Below are 25,829 nucleotides of genomic sequence, written 5' to 3'. Positions count from 1 at the left end.
GGCCGCGCTTACTTCCGGCCGCGCGCGTGCACCCAGCTTTCCTGGGAGAGCCAAGGGAATGGGAGAAAATCAAGTCCCCTGCTTCAGCCTAGTCGCGGAGGTCGGGGTCAGAGCCGTGCACCGGTAACTCCTCCTCCCTTTTTTCTCTTTCTTCGGGCATATCCGCCCTGTAATCTACATAAGGAGGGAAGAGGGAACATGGTTCAGTGTGGGAAGACATACGGGGACACAGGACTGGGGTAAGTGCTACTTCCCTCAGCCTGACAGCGGCACTACTTTGGATCTAGTAGCTTTTGTAAGGTACAGATCATAACAGCAGCAGAGTCAGCATGTCTAGAAGGAATAAGACTCATACAGTTCTGTATACCTCATGTAGTGCCTGTCGGTCTGACTTTCCGCATGCGCAGAGTAACCGTTTCTGTGAGGCTTGCGATTCCGAACGCGCTCAGGAGCCCCCCCTGCGACCCTGTCCGGTGCATCTGTACCAGAGACTGCGGTATCTCCCCCTGAATGGGTCATATCCTTAACGCAATCTATGGTGTCACTAACAAAAGCAGTTGAGTCCCTTCAAGCCCCTGTCGGGGTCAGAGACGTTCATCCGCCTGTCTTGGAAAGATCCTCCAGTTCTCGAGATCCTCTGGTCTGCAGAGGCCGCGCTCCCACTCAGCAGATGCAGGGGAAACGAACCCACACAGCATCTCCCGGTCCGTCGGGTGCATCAGCATCTTTGAGTTCCGTCTCTCGTTCGCCCTCATCGGGGGTAATGAGTGAATACGGTTCGGACTATGGCTCAGAAGGGTCTCTTGATTTAGAGGCTCCTGGTTATCAGGAATCAGTTGATAGTCTCATTGAGGCCGTTAACCAGACTTTGGGAGTAGAGGACGTAGCCACCTCGGCTTCGGGTCATAAGGTGTCTTTTAAGAAATTCAAGCAACCGCATAAGGTGTTTTCTACTCATCCTGAGTTTGAGGATTTAGTCCAACGACACATGGAGCGACCGGATAAACGTTTTTAGGCCATAAGGCTCTTAGTGCAAGGTATCCTTTCGCACCAGAGCTTCGTAAAAAGTGGGCAGATTCCCCTGCAGTGGATCCTCCCGTGTCCCGATTGGCCTCTAACACGCTGCTGTCTCTGCCCGATGGGTCTGCTATTAAGGATCCGACTAATTGGCTCATAGAGAGCTTAGCTCGGTCTGTGTTTGAGGCCTGTGGCTCAGTCCTCGCGCCGTCTTTTGCGGAGACATGGGTTGCCAAAGCCATGATATCTTGGTCAGAGTCCGTAACTAAGGCTCTTCAGGATGGGGAGTTACCTATAGAAGTGACAGAGATGTCTAATCAGATATCTTTAGCCGGAAGCTACCTGATTAACGCAGCCCTGGATGCGGCAAATTGTGCAGCATTGGCAGCGGCAAATGCTATTGCTATCAGAAGGGCTCTATGGCTGAGGACTTGGCGGGCGGATTCTACCTCAAAGAAATCTCTTACATCTCTTCCTTATCAGAGTGGTCGGCTATTTGGCGCGAAGTTGGATCAGCTTATATCTGATACTACAGGAGGGAAGAGCAATTTTCTTCCACAACAAAGGGTTAAACAACCATTTTGTCGCCAATTTCAAGCAAGGTTTAAATCCTTTCGTAGCACCCGGTGGACTACGGCGCCAAGCTCAGTCCCTCCAAGTCGGTCTAACCAAGACAGAGAACACCAGGTTTCATATAGGGCTAATCCATTGGCAAGAATGCGATCTCAACCGACAAGATCAAGGGGATCTAGGTATCCTCGGTTTTCAGCCAAATGACTGGAGGCAGCCTCAGGTCGCTTCCAACAGAGTAGGCGGTCGCCTACTTCTATTCCATCAGTCCTGGTTGTCCGTCGTTTACGACAGATGGGTAAGAGAACTGGTGGTTTCAGGGTACAAAATAGTTTGTCACTCTTCCTCCAGGCCGTTTTTTTCCGTCCAGTCTTCCCAGTTCAAGGTCCCGCTTACAAGATTTGTTCAAGGCAGTCGAATATCTTCAGTTCAACGGGGTCATTGTTCCCGTTCCAAAGGAAGAAAGGTTTCAAGGGTTCTATTCCAATCTGTTTATAGTTCCCAAGAAGGATGGGGCTGTAAGACCCATTCTGGACCTAAAGAGTTTAAACAAGTTTGTCAGCATTCGTCACTTTCTAATGGAGTCTCTCCGCTTTGTCATTGCGGCTATGGAAAAGGGAGAATTCTTAGCTTCCATAGACATTCAAGATGCCTATCTGCACGTCCCCATATTTCCTCCACATCAAAGATTTTTACAGTTTGCCATAGGCGAACTACACTTCCAGTTCACGGCGTTGCCTTTCGGGCTCCCCACAGCTCCCAGGGTGCTTACAAAGGTAATGGCAACAGTTGTGTCCATCCTGCACTCTCGGGGCATAGTCATTCTGCCATATTTAGACGACCTCTTGGTCAAGGGGTCAACCTTTCGGGCATGCCAAGAGAACGTCAGTATCACTCTGGACACCCTATCCCGCCTAGGGTGGCTGGTCAATTTGAAGAAGTCATCTCTAGTACCTTCTCGAAAAATGTCCTTTTTAGGGATGGTTTTCGACACCGCTCGGGGTCTCACGGTCCTTCCCCAGGACAAGGTACTCTGCCTCCGGTAGGAAGTGAGAATTCTTCTGCAGCCAGGGCCCCACACAATCCGGTTTTGCATGAAGGTTTTAGGAAAGATGGTGGCTACTATAGAAGCAGTACCATTAGCACAACTCCATCTCCGTCCACTCCAACATGCAATCTTGACAGCCTGGGACAGGAGTCCATTTTCTCTCAATCTCAGGTGTCGTCTATCACCCCGGGTCAGACAATCCTTAACATGGTGGATAAAGAGTTCCTCTCTGCAGCAGGGGAAGGTCTTTCCTCCAGATCATTGGCTGGTAGTCACTACAGACGCCAGTCTTCTCGGTTGGGGAGCAGTGTTTCACCAACACACAGCACAGGGACGCTGGTCCCCAAGGGAGTCATCCCTTCCGATCAATTTGTTGGAAATAAGGGCGATTTGGCTGGCACTGCAGCATTTTCACCACTTTCTGGCGGGTCGTCCCGTCCGGATCCAATCGGACAATGCCACGGCTGTGGCTTACATAAATCATCAGGGGGGCACCCGCAGCAAGTCAGCCATGCAAGAGATAAAGCAAGTTCTCTGCTGGGCCAAAGACAATCAGTCGGTGATCTCGGCAGTTAACATCCCGGGCAAGGAGAACTGGGCGGCGGATTTTCTGAGTCGACAGGGTCTTGCGTCCGGGGAGTGGTCTCTTCACCCCGATGTTTTTTGGCAAATATGTCAACGCTGGGGGACCCCGGACGTGGATCTGATGGCATTCGGGTTGAATGCCAAAGTACCCAGGTTCGTCGCATGGTATCGAGATCCAAGAGCAATTGCCGTAGATGCACTAGTCCTATCTTGGAACCCATTTCGTCTTCCATACCTGTTTCCTCCTCTATCGCTGCTCCCGAAGGTAGTCAGGAAGATCAAGACAGAGGGAGTTCCAGCAATACTAGTCGCTCCAGATTGGCCTCGGCGGTCATGGTACGCAGACCTGGTGCAGCTGCTTGCCGGGGTTCCTTGGCAACTTCCAATGCAGTCAGACCTTCTGTCGCAGGGGCCGATATTCCACCAGAACTTAGAGGCCCTACGTTTGACGGCCTGGCCATTGAATCTTGGATTCTGACCCAGGCCGGTTTTTCTCAAAAGGTAGCTTCCACTATGATTAATGCTCGAAAGACCGTTTCGTCGCGCATTTACCATCACACCTGGAAAGTGTTCCTCATATGGTGCAGGAAGCAGGGTCTTCCTCCTCTACGGTTCTCCATTCCTAATATTTTAGCATTTCTCCAAGCTGGTCTGGACTCAGGTCTCGCACCAAGTACCATTAGAAGGCAAATATCAGCCCTATCGGTTCTTTTTCAGCGAAGGATCGCTATCAATTCGCAAGTGAAGACGTTTTTTCAGGGAGTCTCTCACATGGTTCCCCCTTACAGAGCTCCACTAGAAGCTTGGGACCTTAACTTGGTCTTGACTGCTGTACAGGAAGCTCCATTCGAGCCTCTCCAAGACGTCTCTTTAACGTACCTTTCTTGGAAGGTTCTGTTCTTAGTAGCTATAACCTCCATTAGACGAGTGTCGGAATTGGCGGCCTTGTCCTGCCAGTCCCCGTTTTTACAATTTCATCAGGATAAGGTGGTGCTAAGACCAGCACCTTCTTTTTTGCCAAAGGTAGTGTCCTCGTTCCACATCAATGAGGACATTGTCTTACCTCCTTTTTGTCCCGCACCAACGCGCCGTGTGGAAAAGGCTCTCCATACCCTGGATCTGGTGAGAGCTCTGAGAAGATATGTTTCTTGGACCGCTTCTTTTCGACAGACGGATGTACTGTTCATTCTTCCTGTGGGTCATAGGAAGGGACTCGCAGCCTCTAAATCGACCTTAGCCAGATGGATACGAGCCACCATTCAGGAAGCCTACCGCATCAAGGGCGTAGCTATCCCGGCTGGGATCAGGGCACATTCCACTCGAGCGGTAGGGGCTTCCTGGGCACTTCGGCACCAAGAATCAGCAGAACAGGTTTGCAAGGCGGCAACTTGGTCCAGTCTGCACACCTTTTCCAAACATTACAATATCCACACTCAGGCCTCTGCTGATGCAAGTTTGGGAAGGAGGATTCTTCAGGCTGCGGTATCACACCTATAGGCGGTAAGTGCCTAAGGGGTTTATTCCAGTAAGTCTTCTTCCCACCCTGGGACTGCTTTGGGACATCCCACAGTCCTGTGTCCCCCAATGAGACGATGGAGAAACAGGGATTTTTGTGTTACTCACCGTAAAATCCTTTTCTCCGAGTCGTTCATTGGGGGACACAGCTCCCGCCCTGTTCGTTTTTTGGTTATCAATGGGGTTGTTCTGTCAGTAGAGTTATTCTAGACATGTTGACATTGCACTAATGCTGTTGTTTTCTCTTTTTCCTACTGCTTGTGCACCAAACTGGAGCTGTCAGGGCCAGTGTCAAGGTGTATACTACGGAGGAGGAGCTAACTTTTTTGTGTCTACTTAGTGTCAGCCTCCTGGCGGCAGTAGCATACACCCACAGTCCTGTGTCCCCCAATGAGCGACTTGGAGAAAAGGATTTTACGGTGAGTAACACAAAAATCCCTGTGTCTCATTTATCCAAAATATTCAATAGTAAAAGACCGCTCCAAAAGGACTCATACAATATTCAAGTCAGCCCCGCGGATACATATATGAAGGCAATCAGCATGATCAAATGATCCTATAATACCTGGATATTAGCAAAGGAGCGGTGATCCAAAAGAAAAAGAACATTCCACAGAGATCATTAGGCATATTTCCATACATATATGCTTAGATGGCGATACCCCATTTTCATGTGGTAATATATATGTCATAATGTCTTTAAATTTGGAATAAATAGTTTTTAACTTTATTGATTAAAAGTTATATTTTAGGGATCCTTGAGTTTTTGATTCCGTTTAGAATCTGTTTTCTGGTTTCAGTGTTGACCATTTTTGCCTGTTCCTGACCAGGCACATTTTCATTTTGTTTTGTTTTTTCACATACGCTTTAAATGGCTGTAAAAAAAAAAATGATATTTAGATATTCAAATGATGATTTCTTCTTTTTTCTTGCTACCCAGAGCTTTACGTCATTAATATACTGCTTTTTTGCAGTTATCAGGGACAAAGTTGTCTGTTTTTCCTTTTTTTTATGGTCACAAAGGATGACTAGAAAACGTTTTTGGCCTGGATAGGTTTTTGTTTTTTTGTTTAGATTTATTTATGCTTTCTTGTTTTTTTCATGCCTTTTTCACACTGTGCCCCCATAAGGTATTTTAACTTACTAATACATTCTTATTATTCCTGATTTACCCTGTAACTGGGGCTGATATGTTAGCCCCAGTTACAGGGGAGATTCACATTGTACCCCCATAAGGCATTGTAACCTACTAATACATTCCTTTTATTCCTGCCTTACCCTGTAACTAGGGCTGGTATGTTAGCCCTGGTTACCGGAGACATTCATACTTCTGGCTGCATCGCAAAGCTGTCTGGGTCTCTTAGGGCCCAGCCGCTACTGCTACCTCCCTACACCCAGCGATCACATAGTAACTGGGTCCTTAGGGTAAGTTCACACAGGGCGTTTTTGTTGATTTTTTTTCTGCAGCAAAACCTGATCTTCTTGGCAGGAAAGAAGCTGCGCCAAAAACACAGGTTTAGGTGCGTTTTTGTTGCTTTTTTTTTTCTCTTTGTCCATGCTAATGTCCTTGGACTTTCAGCAGCAAAAACGCAGCAAATAATGATACCTGCGTTTTGCTGCATTTTTTCCAACACCCATTCAAGTCAATGGGTGAAAAAACGCAGCAAAAACGCTGAAAGAAGTGACGCAGCAAAGCACAAAATACTGATCAAACAAAAAACCAATGTGTGTGCATGAGATTTCTGAAATCTCATAGGTTTTGCAGGTATTGTAAAAAGCAGCTGAAAATCAGCATTAAAAAACGCAGCAAAAAAAACGCGGCAAAAATGCCCTGTGTAAACTTACCCTTAGGAGGAACTGTTGACAGTGCTTCCTATATACTGTATGCACAGTGCTTAATTGTCAATATGTATACAGTGATCAGGAAAACATAGATCACAAGAAAAACTCTCTGACTTTTCAGTGAGGAATTGACATTGCCTGACAGCTGGCTCCTCACTCCAGATATCCTGCACTGACGTTAGTGTTTGGACAGAGGAAAGTGAGGACCATCATGATGTATAATGTCTATGGGCAGTCCAAACCTGGTTAAACCACATGTTGCCTATGTCTTACCGGAGACTTAGTTTTTGAAGACAGCCCAATACATTCTCCCTGGTGACAGAATCTTTATCCTCTCCTTTCAGCGTCTCCTCTAATGAGTGCAGCAAGTGTGGATTCTGACTTAGATAAATCCGGCCTGAAAAAGAGAGGGGAAAAAAAAGAGCAAAAAACATGGATCCATAACCAGATATTTGTATGCTGCAAAATTCCTATGTGATCAGTCACATCAACAAATGGGTTGTAAAATGTGATATTATATTACCTTTCCTTATTCCTTGCCATTTTATATGTTATATGTTAAGACTAGAATTTTCTGTCAATCATGTTCTGACACTCAAATAATTTCTCAAGTCTTATTTTTCGGAAGAAAAAGCGAAGTAATATTCGGGGCCAATTTAAGACATATAAAAGCAGATAGCAGTGAATATGGCGAATCAGCTATTATTTTATCTATCCTACATTACTTGTTAGGGCTCAATTATTTTGCATGCATATGCTATCCGTATGCAAATTGCCTCTTCTGAGAAAAAGAGGACTTAACTCTATAGCGCCACCTGTTGGAAGTAGCGATCCTGCAAGTCACAATCAACCCTTTAACGAGTCGTGCAATATGACTTAGGATAAAAGCCAAATCAGTATCTCAATTCGCAGACACGGTGTTTCGGGCTGTTGGCCCTCGTCAGTGCGAAGCATGAGAACTGATTTGGCTAAGTGAGAGGCTCTGGACTGGGGTCTAAGGGGTAACGTTTCTCCTTATGGAGAGTGACATACCATCTCTGGCTTGTCAAGGTAAGGAGGCTTATTCGCCGTGCAATGCTCCTCTGGGAATTTAAATATGCAAATTGCCTCTTCTGAGAAAAAGAGGACTTTACTCTATAGCGCCACCTGTTGGAAGTAGCGATCCTACAAGTCACAATCAACCCTTTAACGAGTCGTGCAATATGACTTAGGATAAAAGCCAAATCAGTATCTCAATTCGCAGACACGGCGTTTCGGGCTGTTGGCCCTCGTCAGTGCGAAGCATGAGAACTGATTTGGCTAGGTGAGAGGCTCTGGACTGGGGTCTAAGGGGTAACGTTTCTCCTTATGGAGAGTGACATACCATCTCTGGCTTGTCAAGGTAAGGAGGCTTATTTGCCGTACAATGCTCCTCTGGGAATTTAAATCTGCAAATTGCCTCTTCTGAGAAAAAGAGGACTTAACTCTATAGCGCCACGTGTTGGAAGTAGCGATCCTACAAGTCACAATCAACCCTTTAACGAGTCGTGCAGTATCTCAATTCGCAGACACGGTTTAAGTCCTCTTTTTCTCAGAAGAGGCAATTTGCATATTTAAATTCCCAGAGGAGCATTGTACGGCAAATAAGCCTCCTTACCTTGACAAGCCAGAGATGGTATATCACTCTCCATAAGGAGAAACGTTACCCCTTAGACCCCAGTCCAGAGCCTCTCACCTAGCCAAATCAGTTCTCATGCTTCGCACTGACGAGGGCCAACAGCCCGAAACACCGTGTCTGCGAATTGAGATACTGATTTGGCTTTTATCCTAAGTCATATTGCACGACTCGTTAAAGGGTTGATTGTGACTTGTAGGATCGCTACTTCCAACAGGTGGCGCTATAGAGTTAAGTCCTCTTTTTCTCAGAAGAGGCAATTTGCATATTTAAATTCCCAGAGGAGCATTGTACGGCAAATAAGCCTCCTTACCTTGACAAGCCAGAGATGGTATGTCACTCTCCATAAGGAGAAACGTTACCCCTTAGACCCCTGTGCTATCCGTGTATTTCACGTGTAGCACTCGTAGCTATAATAGTGAATGGGGTCATTCAAATGAAGTAATTTTTTGAGGACCGAGATGGAGACATATCAGATATTGATCCGAATGTCGTATCAAAATCAGCAATGAGTCTGTGAAAAACTTCCGACAGCATTCAGAAGCCACCCGAATGTGGTCCCATTTTCACTGACTTAAGGAGAAGATGAGAAACCTTTTTTTCTTCCCTGACAAAAACTGATGAAAATAGGACCAAACTCTGTGGAAACTCAGATGACAATTTTCTCATACATGAAAAAAATAGTTGTCTGAATGAAACCTTACTATGATTATTAAATGTATGTATATATACATCCAAATGGCAAAATAAGTGTTTAATATTTTGTTTTCCAACTTACCATCGGCTAATGATGCAAAAGCATTAATGAGGCGAGCAGTGTACTGTCTGACTACTTCATTCTTGGAGTGAAGCAGCTGGAGAACATTTCTCTTTGAGGGAAAACATTAAGAAAAAAAGTTGGTCACACATAAAAAAAACAAAAACAAAAAAAACACAACTATGCCACATAAAACAGCCTATACCCCCTTACTTTCTACAGAAGACATATTAGTCATGAAGTATAGGATTCAGAGTCAGCTGTGGCTCATATTTTACTGGCAGCATTTGGTATCATACAAGCTGGTTTCAGTCAATGACATGTCTCCATATGTACAGAATACTGGCTTTAGTAAAAACAGACAGACACTAACTCGTTAGATATTTCTTAGACTATTTTGAATATATCTATCTATCTATCTATCTATATATATATATCTATATATATATCTATATATATATATATATATATATATATATATATATATATATATTATACATTCACACTGCACAGTTACACTAGTTAAAGGGAACCTGTTATAAGGAAAATGACATCTGATCTGCAGGCGGAAGGTTAAAGAGCGGAAGGAGCGGATCGGATTGAAGTACGGTATATTTTTGTGGGAAACGCCTCAGCAAATCTTGCATTGTATTAATTGAAATCCCTGGTGATTGCACTAGGAGTGCAGTGGGTGGTCCTCTTCAGTGATTGACAGTCTTCACTTTATGACTGTGCATGCAGACATAATTAGGACCGCCCACTGCACTCACACGCACAAACACCAGGGATTTCAATAACTAAACTACAAATTATACTGAATCTTTTTCAACGATCTGACACATCATTCTGCTCAGAGTGATCTATTTCAAGTGTTTATTTCTGTTAATGTTGATGATTATGGATTACAGCCAATGAAAACCCAATAGTCATTACCTCAGTAAATTAGAATAATTAACAAAAACACATGCAAAGGCTTCCTAAGTGTTTAAAAAGGTCCCATAGTCTGTTTCAGTAGGCTCCACAATCATGGAGAAGACTGCTGACTTGACAGATGTCCAGAAGGCAGTCACTGACACACTCCACAAGGAGGGTAACCCACAAAAGGTCATTGCTAAAGAAGCTGGCTGTTCAGAGTACTGTATCCAAGCATATACATGGAAAGTTGAGTGGAAGGAAAAACTGTGGTAGAAAAAGGTGCACAAGCAACCGGGATAACCGCAGCCTTGAAAGGATTGAAGAAAAGGCCAATCAAAAATTTGGGGGAGATTCACAAGGAATGGACTGCTGCTGGAGTCATTGCTTCAAGAGCCACCACACACAGACGTATCCAGGATATGGGCTACAAGTGTCGCATTCCTTGTGTCAAGTCACTCATGACCAATACACAACGCCAGAAGTGTCTTACCTGGGCCAAGGAGAAAAAGTTCTGGACTATTGCTCAGTAGTCCAAGATATTATTTTCAGATGAAAGTAAATTTTGCATTTCATTTGGAAATCAAGGTCCCAAAGTCTGGAGGAAGAGTGGAGAGGCACACAATCCAAGCTGCTTGAGGTCTAGTGTGAAGTATCCACAATCAGTGATGGTGGGGGGGGGCATGTCATCTGCTGGTGTAGGTCCACTGTATTTTATCAAGACCAAAGTCAGTGCAGCCGTCTACCAGGAAATTTTAGAGCACTTCATGCTTCCCTCTATCAACAAGCTTTTTGGAGATGGAAATTTCATTCTCCAGCAGGACTTGGCACCTGTCCACACTAACAAAAGCACCAGTACCGGGTTTAAAAACAACAGTATCACTGTGCTTGATTGGCCAGCAAACTCACCTGACCTTAATCCCATAAAGAATCTTTGGGGTATTGTCAAGATGAAGATGAGACACCAGATCCAACAATGCAGACGAGCTGAAGGCTGCTATCAAAGCAACCTGGGCTTCCATAACACCTCAGCAGTGCCACAGGCTGATCGCCTCCATGCCATGCTGCATTGATGCAGTAATTGATGCCAAAGGATCCCCGACCAAGTATTGAGTGCATTTATTTAACATACATTTCAGTAGGCTAACATTTTGGATTTTAAAGTCATTTTTCAATGTGGTGTTGTAACATATTCTAATTTAATAAGATAATGACTTTTAGGTTTGTTTTCATTGGCTGTAAGCCATAATCAGCAATATTAACAGAAATAAACATTTGAAATAGATCACTCTGTTTGTAATTACTCTATTTAGTAGTTTTACTTTTTGCATTGAAGAACTGAAATAAATGGACTTTTTGATAATATTCTAATTTTGTGAGAAGCACCTGTAGCTCAATATCTGCGAAAACAACTCAAACTGCATGATATCCATATTTTAAATTATGTGGCACCAGTGATATAATCTTCTCATGTCTTTTGTTAATAAGGTACAAGAACAAGACCATGGCCATGATTAGCTGGCTGCAACAGTGACTTGCCATCCACACTAATGTTCTAGGAATGTCCCTGGTACAGCTCCATACATTTCTAGAGTACCCAATTACAGCACCACACTACTTATACAGAGCATGAATAATACTATGATCATGAGGATTTAGGCTGAACACACCACAAAGCACCACTGACTACCAATACTCTGAGCAGCGTATATCTTTTTTAGACTAGAAAACGATTACCGTTCCATTTTGGTAGCAGTCCAGCAGATCATTTGAAAGGTATGCCTGGAGAACGGTGTCTCTCTGCTCTCCGGGCTGGGAATGAGTAAAGCGCTAGAAATACAAGAACAAAAAGACGTTAGGACAAGGCCCCAGTTTTACACAACATTCCTGTCCTTAATTACAGTCTAAAGCACATTTTGCAATATTTCATCTTAATTCATTTTAGAAGACCTCACATTGGCTGTTGATTTAACTTTAACCATTGATCACATTGAATACATCAATTCCTCACACATACAAAACTGCTGCTTTACAAGTCAGGTAGGAAGCAGATGTTGTTTGCTAACAAATATATATATATATATTCGAGTGGTTTTCCACCACTTTTCAGGATAGCTCATCAATATTAGATGGGTGCTGGTCTGCAACCCTTGCATCCTACTGATCAGCTGTAGGCTACTGAACATCAGCTCCTACTCAAAATATTAGAATCTGATCTACAGTTCAGGGAAGATGGTACTGCAGAGCTGTGGTGTTCCCCCTCTGTTCACTGGTTATATCCGGCCTTTCCCATGCTACAAAAATCTGATCAACTGGGGTGCTGGACATTGGGCAACCATCGATCTGCCATGGATGAGCTATCTTGGATGGGTCATCAATATCACAGTGGTGGAAAAACTCTTTTAAATAAAGGGCCCTGCTACAAATTTTGTTTCCTAGATTTCTTCAGTGGTTGTTCTCTATTGGATTAAAATGTATTATCAGTAAATTTTATTCAGATGTAACTTTATAAATTACTGCCTGTGTTTTATATTAGGAGGAATTTTACTCACTTGCATAAATAAATACAATGTACCCATGGGAGAAGTATTACACTTTTCCCAACACATTTCCTGCATTTAGCTTATCATTTATTTTATCAATTTATTCTGTCTTTCATGTAATATTGGAATTTCAGTTGAGAAAGAACGTGTTTTCATGCGAGATATCGAAAGGCCTTTTAATGGTTGGTCATTAATGGGCCATTTTCTAGAGAGCACTGTCTTATTACGGTGCTCTACAACAATGGCTGCACCAGAGTTAGTTGTTGTTGGTTGGTACCAAGAGATCAGGCTCAGCCGGGCACAATAAAGAAAAGTTAGAAATTATACTTTCCGCTCCTACCACTCTGATTTTACTACATACAGATAACATGAGGGCTCCATGTACAATGGATCATCAGCTGTTAAATGGTGAAGTGTAAGCTAAAGGCTAGGGCTGCACGGAGACTTTGGTCACGATAGTCGTCACATGATGGTAGTACACTCAGTGACGCTGCTACATTGCGGCACTATAGAATTAAATGGGGTCACATTGTGACACTGACACTACAAAGCAAGCCGCCAAAAATCAGACTTCAATGGAATTTGTCTACTCTCTAGCAGCGTCACTGAGAAAACTTTGGTGGCGGCCAAAGTCACCATGTAGCCCAAGCCAAAATGGAAATCAAGCAGAATTACTGCTACTTTGGTAAGCTAGTTTCCCACACATACAGTGCTTTACCATAATTTTTCTGCATGTTTGAAAAAGACGAATATTGCCAAGACCGACTCCAGACATTGTCCAAAGTGACTCCATTGTCTTTGGTGAAGTGAATGGCTCAATCGCGGTTACTTTTGGTCTCCTGTTTTTTGGGGACTCCGACAGAAATCCCTTTTCAAACAACTTTATTAACATTTTTAACAATACAAAAAAATAAACAGTAATATATTACAACAATACGATACAAGTAGAGACCGACAGAAATCCTGACATAGTGCTCACTGGAGAACACTGTACGTGTGAGATTCTATCCTTACATATGATTAAAAGAGATATTACAATTCTGAAGCACAGATACTGTATACCCCAATGCTACATACCCATCGTAAAGCTTGTAAGAGCAAGGTTTTCAACCGATCACTGCCATATAGCAAGTCTTTCTTCAGCTTCTCATAGTCTAGAGAGGGCAACAAGGGCACCTCCTGAGGCCTCCTGTAAAACAGAGCAGCGTAACAATGAAAGAATAGCCTAGATATGAATATGCTGACCGTACTGCCTCCATTTAGGCATTTTTCTAATGACATAGCGTTTAGAAACGAGGACACATCTGCATTAGGTCATTATAGCACACATTACCTCTTTTATAAAAAGTTATGTCAAGGTAATGCAAAGAAAAGCAATCGATAAATTATATAATGCCTATGTAAAAACTTCGCTCATCAGGGTATAAACCACCAAACCCATACTAAGTCAACAAGGTATGGTGAAAATCGTGATTACACACTGGATGTGCAGATATAGCTGGTACATATGTGACTATACAAAATAATGCATTTACAAAGATAACCCACTTCTTGACGAGTGCACTTTAAAAATGACCTTTCTGACTGCTGAGTGTGTAGGGTCAGAACACACTATAAAATGCCTACGGGGATAAGAAAAGAAAACTCTACATTACTGCGTCTCCAGAAGGCCCACCTTTCCGAGCAGATCGCCCTTTATCTAGACCAGGTTTCCTATGACAGATCTTAGGTTCTGTCACACTGGCCATCCTATATGAAAAGACCACCCATCCAGAAGACTATTTGCAATGTAATTTTGGCTAGTTACGGTATGTGAAAGCTGTACCTTTCAAGTACATGTGCTGTATATATAGGATTTGGTATGACAGCTCCAGTACTAACCATCTTGTAATTGAGGTGTGTGTCTGATTGCAGTGTGATACATGACTGCTCCCCCAGTTGTATGTGTGCCGAAGTATCAGTACATACTCACTGACCTCTACTAATGTTGGTGGCTTACACGCTGCAAGTTCTGCATGTAACATTTCACTGTTTCACTACTAAAATGAATGTACTTTTATTTTTATATGTATATCCAAATAAGAATCATACAAAATAGCAAGGCTTATTATAACATCCAGGTTACCATAATCAAGACTATAAACCCAACCACATAAACTTAAAATCATTCACAGGTAGAGTGAATAACACACATTATCTTGTGACAATGGCATCTGTCAAAGAGAGGGAAATATATTAAGCAGCAGGAGAATAGTCAGCTCTTGAAGCTAATGTGTTATTAGCTTGTTAATGGGCAAGAATAAGTACGTAAGAGATTCTGACCCGGTCGTCTAGCCATCAAACTTTGGCCTTCGTCAGAGAACCTCAAAAACAACTTATAGGGTGTTCATAGTATGCAGTTGTTAGCACCTACAAAAAGTGACCCAAACTTGCACCTCCAACAAACCTGTAAAAGGTTCATCGCCCCCCATTCTCTTCTATGGGAGTTACAGAAACAAAGAAGAGCAGTCGCAATCGGATGTTTCCTGTAGCCTGACCTTCTGTGGCTCATGTTTAGAAGCGCTTATTCCCATCTCAACCATGAAAGGCTAGGATGGTAATAACTTTATAAAACCCTGCCCCTATGAATGAAAAAAATAGTAGTGAAATATTTATATAACTAAAAGGGGCTGGCAACTTTAATCTCTATATATAATTGCCAGTTGGGACTTCTGGAGGCTGTCTCCGAACACCATAAGGCACCGCGGCAGTGTCACTTGCGCCTGTGCAAGTGACATACACGTCTCCGCTATTCCCACGCAGGAGCAGTAACAACCGCGTCGTTACTATGCATGCACGGGAATAGCGGTGACGTGTATGTCACTTGCGCCTGCGCAAAAATACAAACATGCAGAGGGATGATATAGAACAGATATGTTAGAAAGCGCAGATGGGTGAGACATGTCCGCTGCTCCTGTCAGCACCACTAAGCATACACAGATGTTAATTTCACCGCACTCCGGATGCGATAGCATTGGGCCTATTTCTAGTATAATATATAAGTATCATAGGTTCAAGAACCTACACATATGCACATAAAAAAACCTCTCTATGTGTATGTGTGTACCGTTGTGGCCAAAAGTATTGACTCCCCTGCAATTCTGTCAGATAATACTCAGTTTCTTCCTGAAAATGATTGCAATCACAAATTCTTTGGTATTATTATCTTTATTTAATTTGTCTTAAATGAAAAAAACACTAAAGAGAATGAAGCAAAAAGCAAAACATTGATCATTTCACACAAAACTCCAAAAATGGGCCAGACAAAAGTATTGGCACCCTCAGCCTAATACTTGGTTGCACAACCTTTAGCCAAAGTAACTGCGACCAACCGCTTCCGGTAACCATCAATGAGTTTCTTACAATGCTCTGCTGGAATTTTAGACCATTCTTCTTTGTCGAACTGCTCCAGGTCCCTGATATTTGAAGGGTGCCTTCTCCAAACTGCCATTTTTAGATCTCTCCACAGGTGTTCTATGGGATTCAGGTCTGGACTCATTGCTGGCCACCTTAGAAGTCTCCAGTGCATTCTCTCAAACCATTTTCTAGTGCTTTTTGAAGTGTGTTTTGGGTCATTGTCCTGCTGGAAGACCCATGACCTCTGAGGGAGACCCAGCTTTCTCACACTGGGCCCTATATTATGCTGCAAAATTTGTTGGTAGTCTTCAGACTTCATAATGCCATGCACACGGTCAAGCAGTCCAGTGCCAGAGGCAGCAAAGCAACCCCAAAACATCAGGGAACCTCCGCCATGTTTGACTGTAGGGATCGTGTTCTTTTCTTTGAATGCCTCTTTTTTTCTCCTGTAAACTCTATGTTGATGCCTTTGCCCAAAAAGCTCTACTTTTGTTTCATCTGACCAGAGAACATTCTTCCAAAACGTTTTAGGCTTTTTCAGGTAGGTTTTGGCAAACTCCAGCCTGGCTTTTTTATGTCTCGGGGTAAGAAGTGGGGTCTTCCTGGGTCTCCTACCATACAGTCCCTTTTCATTCAGACGCCGACGGATAGTATGGGTTGACACTGTTGTACACTCGGACTGCAGGGCAGCTTGAACTTGTTTGCATGTTAGTCGAGGTTCTTTATCCAACATCCGCACAATCTTGCGTTGAAATCTCTTGTCAATTTTTCTTTTCCGTCCACATCTAGGGAGGTTAGCCACAGTGCCATGGGCTTTAAACTACTTGATGACCCTGCGCACGGTAGACACAGGAACATTCAGGTCTTTGGAGATGGACTTGTAGCCTTGAGACTGCTCATGCTTCCTCACAATTTGGTTTCTCATGTCCTCAGACAATTCTTTGTTCTTTTCTTTTCTCCATGCTCAATGTGGTACACACAAGGACACAGGACAGAGGTTGAGTCAACTTTAATCCATGTCAACTGGCTGCAAGTGTGATTTAGTTATTGCCAACCCCTGTTAGGTGCCACAGGTAAGTTACAGGTGCTGTTAATTACACAAATTAGAGAAGCATCAAATTTTTCCAACAGTGCCAATACTTTTGTCCACCACCTTTTTTATGTTTGGTGTGGAATTATATCCAATTTGGCTTTAGGACAATTCTTTTTGTGTTTTTTCATTTAAGACAAATTAAATGAAGATAATAATAACAAAGAATTTGTGTTTGCAATAATTTTCAGGAAGAAACTGAGTATTATCTGACAGAATTGCAGGGGTGTCAATACTTTTGGCCATAACTGTACTATATATATATATATAAATATATAAATATATATATATATCACACACACGCACCAACATGTAGACGGCGCGCTATGTCCCGGAAGTATCTTGCTGTGTTCCGGGATATAGTGCGCTGGCGCATGCGCAGTAATGCTTTTCGGCTTTGCCTGCAGTTGGGAAAAGCATACTGCGCATGCGCGAGGCAACATTGCATTGCGCACGCTCGAACTATGGAGGACACCTACTCAAATACACAAAAATATTGCGGTCAGCGGGGAAGGATGGGGTGGAGAAAAGAAGATGAAACACCGCCCATTGGACCGGACACAGGGCATTTACATAGCCCGCCAATTTGAGGTGCCAGATTCCCTTTAAACAACTAAACATCTAGTTGGGGTAAAGATGTTTTTATGTAAAGAGGGTTTTAGACACGTCTTTTTAATTCTATGGTCAGATGAAAAGGTAACTAATGCCTTTTCACTCTGTTGAACAGAGCACTAGAAATGTTAGCATTTTCTGAAATGTTAATATTTTTCTATTTACTGTCTAGCATAGTACAAAAATAATTTTTCCTGTAGTTATCTAAAAATGTCTGACAGGTCGTAATCCAGACTGTCCAGGTGATTATCGGAGGGTCAACTTTGACCATTGATGTAATATTTTATTGGTGCAATAATAGTCCCTATGTAAGGACAACCCTCCACACATTTGGCAGACTTTTGAGAGAATGGCCAGAGAATTGCATAAGACTATTGAAAATGTTCCTATCCACAGCTGTCATGCCCTAATAATATTTTTGCAAATTAATATGTTTGCTCTCTAACATTTCTTTGTAGGATCAGATGCTGGAATGTGCTACAGATATAGATATGTGCTCATGTAAGGAGGGTGTGGATAGGTTGGTGTATACTTAGCATGATAATAAAACTGCTAACTGCAGCCTGCGGCATTTTCTTCCTGTTATGGCACACAGCTGATTTCTTAAAGGGAAATACCATGATCATTACAGCATTTGAACGTACATGGGTGCAATTGATGCTCTCAACATGGAGGAAGCCTGGAAAAAAAAGAGAACAGAGATCTAAATGTAACTTTTCATAAAAGAACAACCTACAAACACAGAAGCAAAATATTAGTGTGACTGATACAGATATAAAAAGCAATGGATGGGATGGACGCAGCCAGGGAGAGCACACAGCGGCCAACCATAGAATCAATGGGTTCACCATGCAGTTCTCATTGCCATTTATTAACATGCAGTTTTGAAATACAGAACAATTGGGTATTAGCGATTACACAGTAATACAAGAAAGAAATAGAACGTTTCTCAGAATTGTTGATAAATTCCATTACTGATAATGCAGTTTTTTTTCTAGAAATGCGTCCATTATAGTCATGAAATATGAATTCAAGTAATAAAAATGCAAAGAGGCACATAAGCAATGCAGTAAGCCATTGGCTAAAGCCCCACACCCACGATAATGTGTGCCTAGCCCACCCACCATGGAGGGATTGGTACCTCCGGACTTCCCATCGGCAGATAATGTTGGGGGAAAGAAGGATGGAGCATCTTGAATTCCAACACCCGATTCTTGTCTGGCATCGACAGAATTCATCAGTCATTAGCCGATAGAGCATTCTGCTGACATCTTATAAGGTTTGCACTAAGTTTAGCAGATATATCAGATCCACAAAATAGCGCATAACTTCCTGATCATTGTGAGTTTGAATGGTGAGACTTCCTTCAATCCCAAAAATGAGGCTCTCCAAAAAGCCCCGTCTCAATGCTGCAGAGTTCACACAGATGCACCTCTGCTCCATTCATTGGCTGGGAAATAGTCGAGCGCTCTACCTGGCTCAGCTATTTTCAGAAGCAGTCCCATAGGAAATGGAGAGTGGAGGTGCACCTCTAATCAGATGATGATTACTCAAGATCAGATGATGGACCCAGACGTCGGACCCCTAAATATTTGCTTTATTGTGCAATTTATATTTTTATTTACACTAGATGTTGGAAAAATGTCACGCCTGCATAAGAGAGCTCTATCAACTGTAACAGCGTGTCTTATCTCTGTAATATTTATTTACAGTGCACAATTTATGACTCACCAGTCACCTCTATCATAAAGAGCAGATAAATGACACCTACTGTATTTATACCTATGCAAACCCGACATGGTCTAAATGCAGCCTAGAATCTAACTCCTAGCTTTTTCATAAGGTAAAATGTAGCTAAATTTCCCATCCAGACTTCGGCCTCTTTCAGATGTCTTATTTTTCTGGTAGGTTAGAAACAGTCTGATTTTCATCAGTGTTTGGTCAGTATCAGTTCTTACGATCAGTGTTTGGTCAGTGTCAGTTCTTACCATCAGTGTTTGGTCAGTGTCAGTTCTTACCATCAGTGTTTGGTCAGTGTCAGTTGTTACGATCAGTGTTTGGTCAGTGTCAGTTGTTACCATCAGTGTTTGGTCAGTGTCAGTTCTTACCATCAGTGTTTGGTCAGTGTCAGTTCTTACCATCAGTGTTTGGTCAGTGTCAGTTCTTACCATCAGTGTTTGGTCAGTGTCAGTTCTTACAATCAGTGTTTGGTCAGTGTCAGTTCTTACCATCAGTGTTTGGTGTCAGTTCTTACCATCAGTGTTTGGTGTCAGTTCTTACCATCAGTGTTTGGTGTCAGTTCTTACCATCAGTGTTTGGTGTCAGTTCTTACCATCAGTGTTTGGTGTCAGTTGTTACCATCAGTGTTTGGTGTCAGTTGTTACCATCAGTGTTTGGTGTCAGTTGTTACCATCAGTGTTTGGTGTCAGTTGTTACCATCAGTGTTTGGTGTCAGTTCTTACCATCAGTGTTTGGTCAGAGTCAGTTCTTACGATCAGTGTTTGGTCAGTGTCAGTTGTTACCATCAGTGTTTGGTCAGTGTCAGTTGTTACCATCAGTGTTTGGTCAGTGTCAGTTCTTACCATCAGTGTTTGGTCAGTGTCAGTTCTTACCATCAGTGTTTGGTCAGTGTCAGTTGTTACCATCAGTGTTTGGTCAGTGTCAGTTCTTACCATCAGTGTTTGGTCAGTGTCAGTTCTTACCATCAGTGTTTGGTCAGTGTCAGTTCTTACCATCAGTGTTTGGTCAGTGTCAGTTCTTACCATCAGTGTTTGGTCAGTGTCAGTTCTTACCATCAGTGTTTGGTCAGTGTCAGTTCTTACCATCAGTGTTTGGTCAGTGTCAGTTCTTACCATCAGTGTTTGGTCAGTGTCAGTTCTTACCATCAGTGTTTGGTCAGTGTCAGTTCTTACCATCAGTGTTTGGTCAGTGTCAGTTCTTACCATCAGTGTTTGGTCAGTGTCAGTTCTTACCATCAGTGTTTGGTGTCAGTTCTTACCATCAGTGTTTGGTGTCAGTTCTTACCATCAGTGTTTGGTCAGTGTCAGTTCTTACCATCAGTGTTTGGTGTCAGTTCTTACCATCAGTGTTTGGTGTCAGTTCTTACCATCAGTGTTTGGTGTCAGTTCTTACCATCAGTGTTTGGTGTCAGTTGTTACCATCAGTGTTTGGTGTCAGTTGTTACCATCAGTGTTTGGTGTCAGTTCTTACCATCAGTGTTTGGTCAGAGTCAGTTCTTACGATCAGTGTTTGGTCAGTGTCAGTTCTTACGATCAGTGTTTGGTCAGTGTCAGTTCTTACCATCAGTGTTTGGTCAGAGTCAGTTCTTACGATCAGTGTTTGGTCAGAGTCAGTTCTTACGATCAGTGTTTGGTCTGTGTCAGTTCTTACCATCAGTGTTTGGTGTCAGTTCTTACCATCAGTGTTTGGTGTCAGTTCTTACCATCAGTGTTTGGTGTCAGTTCTTACCATCAGTGTTGGTGTCAGTTCTTACCATCAGTGTTTGGTGTCAGTTGTTACCATCAGTGTTTGGTGTCAGTTCTTACCAAAGTGTTTGGTCAGAGTCAGTTCTTACGATCAGTGTTTGGTCAGTGTCAGTTCTTACCATCAGTGTTTGGTCAGTGTCAGTTCTTACCATCAGTGTTTGGTCAGAGTCAGTTCTTACAATCAGTGTTTGGTCAGAGTCAGTTCTTACGATCAGTGTTTGGTCAGTGTCAGTTCTTACCATCAGTGTTTGGTGTCAGTTCTTACCATCAGTGTTTGGTGTCAGTTCTTACCATCAGTGTTTGGTGTCAGTTCTTACCATCAGTGTTTGGTGTCAGTTCTTACCATCAGTGTTTGGTGTCAGTTCTTACCATCAGTGTTTGGTGTCAGTTCTTACCATCAGTGTTTGGTGTCCGTTCTTACCATCAGTGTTTGGTGTCAGTTGTTACCATCAGTGTTTGGTGTCAGTTGTTACCATCAGTGTTTGGTGTCAGTTGTTACCATCAGTGTTTGGTGTCAGTTCTTACCAAAGTGTTTGGTCAGAGTCAGTTCTTACGATCAGTGTTTGGTCAGTGTCAGTTCTTACCATCAGTGTTTGGTCAGTGTCAGTTCTTACCATCAGTGTTTGGTCAGAGTCAGTTCTTACAATCAGTGTTTGGTCAGAGTCAGTTCTTACGATCAGTGTTTGGTCAGTGTCAGTTCTTACCATCAGTGTTTGGTCAGAGTCAGTTCTTACGATCAGTGTTTGGTCAGTGTCAGTTCTTACCATCAGTGTTTGGTCAGTGTCAGTTCTTACCATCAGTGTTTGGTCAGAGTCAGTTCTTACAATCAGTGTTTGGTCAGAGTCAGTTCTTACAATCAGTGTTTGGTCAGTGTCAGTTCTTACCATCAGTGTTTGGTCAGAGTCAGTTCTTACGATCAGTGTTTGGTCAGTGTCAGTTCTTACCATCAGTGTTTGGTGTCAGTTCTTACCATCAGTGTTTGGTGTCAGTTCTTACCATCAGTGTTTGGTGTCAGTTCTTACCATCAGTGTTTGGTGTCAGTTCTTACCATCAGTGTTTGGTGTCAGTTCTTACCATCAGTGTTTGGTGTCAGTTCTTACCATCAGTGTTTGGTGTCCGTTCTTACCATCAGTGTTTGGTGTCAGTTGTTACCATCAGTGTTTGGTGTCAGTTGTTACCATCAGTGTTTGGTGTCAGTTGTTACCATCAGTGTTTGGTGTCAGTTGTTACCATCAGTGTTTGGTGTCAGTTGTTACCATCAGTGTTTGGTGTCAGTTCTTACCATCAGTGTTTGGTGTCAGTTCTTACCAAAGTGTTTGGTCAGAGTCAGTTCTTACGATCAGTGTTTGGTCAGTGTCAGTTCTTACCATCAGTGTTTGGTCAGTGTCAGTTCTTACCATCAGTGTTTGGTCAGTGTCAGTTCTTACCATCAGTGTTTGGTCAGTGTCAGTTCTTACCATCAGTGTTTGGTCAGTGTCAGTTCTTACCATCAGTGTTTGGTCAGTGTCAGTTCTTACCATCATTGTTTGGTGTCAGTTCTTACCATCAGTGTTTGGTGTCAGTTCTTACCAAAGTGTTTGGTCAGAGTCAGTTCTTACGATCAGTGTTTGGTCAGTGTCAGTTCTTACCATCAGTGTTTGGTCAGTGTCAGTTCTTACCATCAGTGTTTGGTCAGTGTCAGTTCTTACCATCAGTGTTTGGTCAGTGTCAGTTCTTACCATCAGTGTTTGGTCAGTGTCAGTTCTTACCATCAGTGTTTGGTCAGTGTCAGTTCTTACCATCAGTGTTTGGTCAGAGTCAGTTCTTACGATCAGTGTTTGGTCAGTGTCAGTTGTTACCATCAGTGTTTGGTCAGTGTCAGTTCTTACCATCAGTGTTTGGTCAGTGTCAGTTCTTACCATCAGTGTTTGGTCAGTGTCAGTTCTTACCATCAGTGTTTGGTCAGTGTCAGTTGTTACCATCAGTGTTTGGTCAGTGTCAGTTCTTACCATCAGTGTTTGGTCAGTGTCAGTTCTTACCATCAGTGTTTGGTCAGTGTCAGTTCTTACCATCAGTGTTTGGTCAGTGTCAGTTCTTACCATCAGTGTTTGGTCAGTGTCAGTTCTTACCATCAGTGTTTAGTCAGTGTCAGTTCTTACCATCAGTGTTTGGTCAGTGTCAGTTCTTACCATCAGTGTTTGGTCAGTGTCAGTTCTTACCATCAGTGTTTGGTCAGTGTCAGTTCTTACCATCAGTGTTTGGTTAGTGTCAGTTCTTACCATCAGTGTTTGGTGTCGGTTCTTACCATCAGTGTTTGGTGTCAGTTCTTACGATCAGTGTTTGGTCAGTGTCAGTTCTTACCATCAGTGTTTGGTGTCAGTTCTTACCATCAGTGTTTGGTGTCAGTTCTTACCATCAGTGTTTGGTGTCAGTTCTTACCATCAGTGTTTGGTGTCAGTTGTTACCATCAGTGTTTGGTGTCAGTTGTTACCATCAGTGTTTGGTGTCAGTTCTTACCATCAGTGTTTGGTCAGTGTCAGTTCTTACCATCAGTGTTTGGTGTCAGTTCTTACCATCAGTGTTTGGTGTCAGTTCTTACCATCAGTGTTTGGTGTCAGTTCTTACCATCAGTGTTTGGTGTCAGTTGTTACCATCAGTGTTTGGTGTCAGTTGTTACCATCAGTGTTTGGTGTCAGTTCTTACCATCAGTGTTTGGTGTCAGTTCTTACCATCAGTGTTGGTGTCAGTTCTTACCATCAGTGTTTGGTGTCAGTTCTTACCATCAGTGTTTGGTGTCAGTTCTTACCAAAGTGTTTGGTCAGAGTCAGTTCTTACGATCAGTGTTTGGTCAGTGTCAGTTCTTACCATCAGTGTTTGGTCAGTGTCAGTTCTTACCATCAGTGTTTGGTCAGTGTCAGTTCTTACCATCAGTGTTTGGTCAGTGTCAGTTCTTACCATCAGTGTTTGGTCAGTGTCAGTTCTTACCATCATTGTTTGGTGTTAGTTCTTACCATCAGTGTTTGGTCAGAGTCAGTTCTTACGATCAGTGTTTGGTCAGTGTCAGTTGTTACCATCAGTGTTTGGTCAGTGTCAGTTCTTACCATCAGTGTTTGGTGTCAGTTGTTACCATCAGTGTTTGGTCAGTGTCAGTTGTTACCATCAGTGTTTGGTCAGTGTCAGTTCTTACCATCAGTGTTTGGTCAGTGTCAGTTCTTACCATCAGTGTTTGGTCAGTGTCAGTTCTTACCATCAGTGTTTGGTGTCAGTTCTTACCATCAGTGTTTGGTGTCAGTTCTTACCATCAGTGTTTGGTGTCAGTTCTTACCATCAGTGTTTGGTCAGTGTCAGTTCTTACCATCAGTGTTTGGTGTCAGTTCTTACCATCAGTGTTTGGTGTCAGTTCTTACCATCAGTGTTTGGTGTCAGTTCTTACCATCAGTGTTTGGTGTCAGTTCTTACCATCAGTGTTTGGTGTCAGTTGTTACCATCAGTGTTTGGTGTCAGTTCTTACCATCAGTGTTTGGTCAGAGTCAGTTCTTACCATCAGTGTTTGGTCAGTGTCAGTTCTTACGATCAGTGTTTGGTCAGTGTCAGTTCTTACCATCAGTGTTTGGTCAGAGTCAGTTCTTACGATCAGTGTTTGGTCTGTGTCAGTTCTTACCATCAGTGTTTGGTGTCAGTTCTTACCATCAGTGTTTGGTGTCAGTTCTTACCATCAGTGTTGGTGTCAGTTCTTACCATCAGTGTTTGGTGTCAGTTGTTACCATCAGTGTTTGGTGTCAGTTCTTACCATCAGTGTTTGGTCAGAGTCAGTTCTTACGATCAGTGTTTGGTCAGTGTCAGTTCTTACCATCAGTGTTTGGTCAGAGTCAGTTCTTACGATCAGTGTTTGGTCTGTGTCAGTTCTTACCATCAGTGTTTGGTGTCAGTTCTTACCATCAGTGTTTGGTGTCAGTTCTTACCATCAGTGTTTGGTGTCAGTTCTTACCATCAGTGTTGGTGTCAGTTCTTACCATCAGTGTTTGGTGTCAGTTGTTACCATCAGTGTTTGGTCAGAGTTAGTTCTTACGATCAGTGTTTGGTCAGTGTCAGTTCTTACCATCAGTGTTTGGTCAGTGTCAGTTCTTACCATCAGTGTTTGGTCAGTGTCAGTTCTTACCATCAGTGTTTGGTCAGTGTCAGTTCTTACCATCAGTGTTTGGTCAGTGTCAGTTCTTACCATCAGTGTTTGGTCAGTGTCAGTTCTTACCATCAGTGTTTGGTCAGTGTCAGTTCTTACCATCATTGTTTGGTGTCAGTTCTTACCATCAGTGTTTGGTCAGAGTCAGTTCTTACGATCAGTGTTTGGTCAGTGTCAGTTCTTACCATCAGTGTTTGGTCAGTGTCAGTTCTTACCATCAGTGTTTGGTCAGAGTCAGTTCTTACCATCAGTGTTTGGTCAGTGTCAGTTCTTACCATCAGTGTTTGGTGTCAGTTCTTACCATCAGTGTTTGGTCAGTGTCAGTTGTTACCATCAGTGTTTGGTCAGTGTCAGTTCTTACCATCAGTGTTTGGTCAGTGTCAGTTCTTACCATCAGTGTTTGGTCAGTGTCAGTTGTTACCATCAGTGTTTGGTCAGTGTCAGTTGTTACCATCAGTGTTTGGTCAGTGTCAGTTCTTACCGTCAGTGTCATTTCTTACCATCAGTATTCGGTCAGTGTCATTTCTTACCATCAGTGTTTGGTCAGTGTCCGTTCTTACGATCAGTGTTTGGTCAGCGTAATTTCTTACTATCAGTGTTTGGTCTGTGAGTCAGCTCCTCGCATTGTACCAAGGACTGGAAGC

At 42.9% G+C, this 25,829-nt stretch overlaps 1 protein-coding gene across 3 annotated transcripts in view; it reads right to left on the bottom strand.

Annotated features, from left to right (window-relative positions):
- Nucleotides 1-25,829, bottom strand: part of ARMC9 (armadillo repeat containing 9) — a 270,125-nt gene that overhangs the window by 57,642 nt on the left and 186,654 nt on the right. For all 3 annotated transcript variants that reach the window (XM_077290173.1, XM_077290174.1, XM_077290175.1), the window contains 5 exons: nt 18,186-18,220; nt 13,521-13,632; nt 11,638-11,730; nt 9,010-9,100; nt 6,851-6,974 (listed from right to left, as the gene is read on the bottom strand). In XM_077290173.1, the coding sequence (XP_077146288.1) occupies nt 6,851-6,974; nt 9,010-9,100; nt 11,638-11,730; nt 13,521-13,632; nt 18,186-18,220 (455 nt within the window). The remainder of the gene's footprint in view (nt 1-6,850; nt 6,975-9,009; nt 9,101-11,637; nt 11,731-13,520; nt 13,633-18,185; nt 18,221-25,829) is intronic.

The sequence above is a fragment of the Ranitomeya variabilis genome, chromosome 2, assembly GCF_051348905.1.
Source record: "Ranitomeya variabilis isolate aRanVar5 chromosome 2, aRanVar5.hap1, whole genome shotgun sequence".
NCBI lineage: Eukaryota > Metazoa > Chordata > Amphibia > Anura > Dendrobatidae > Ranitomeya > Ranitomeya variabilis.
This window is presented reverse-complemented; position numbering and strand designations above follow the sequence as displayed.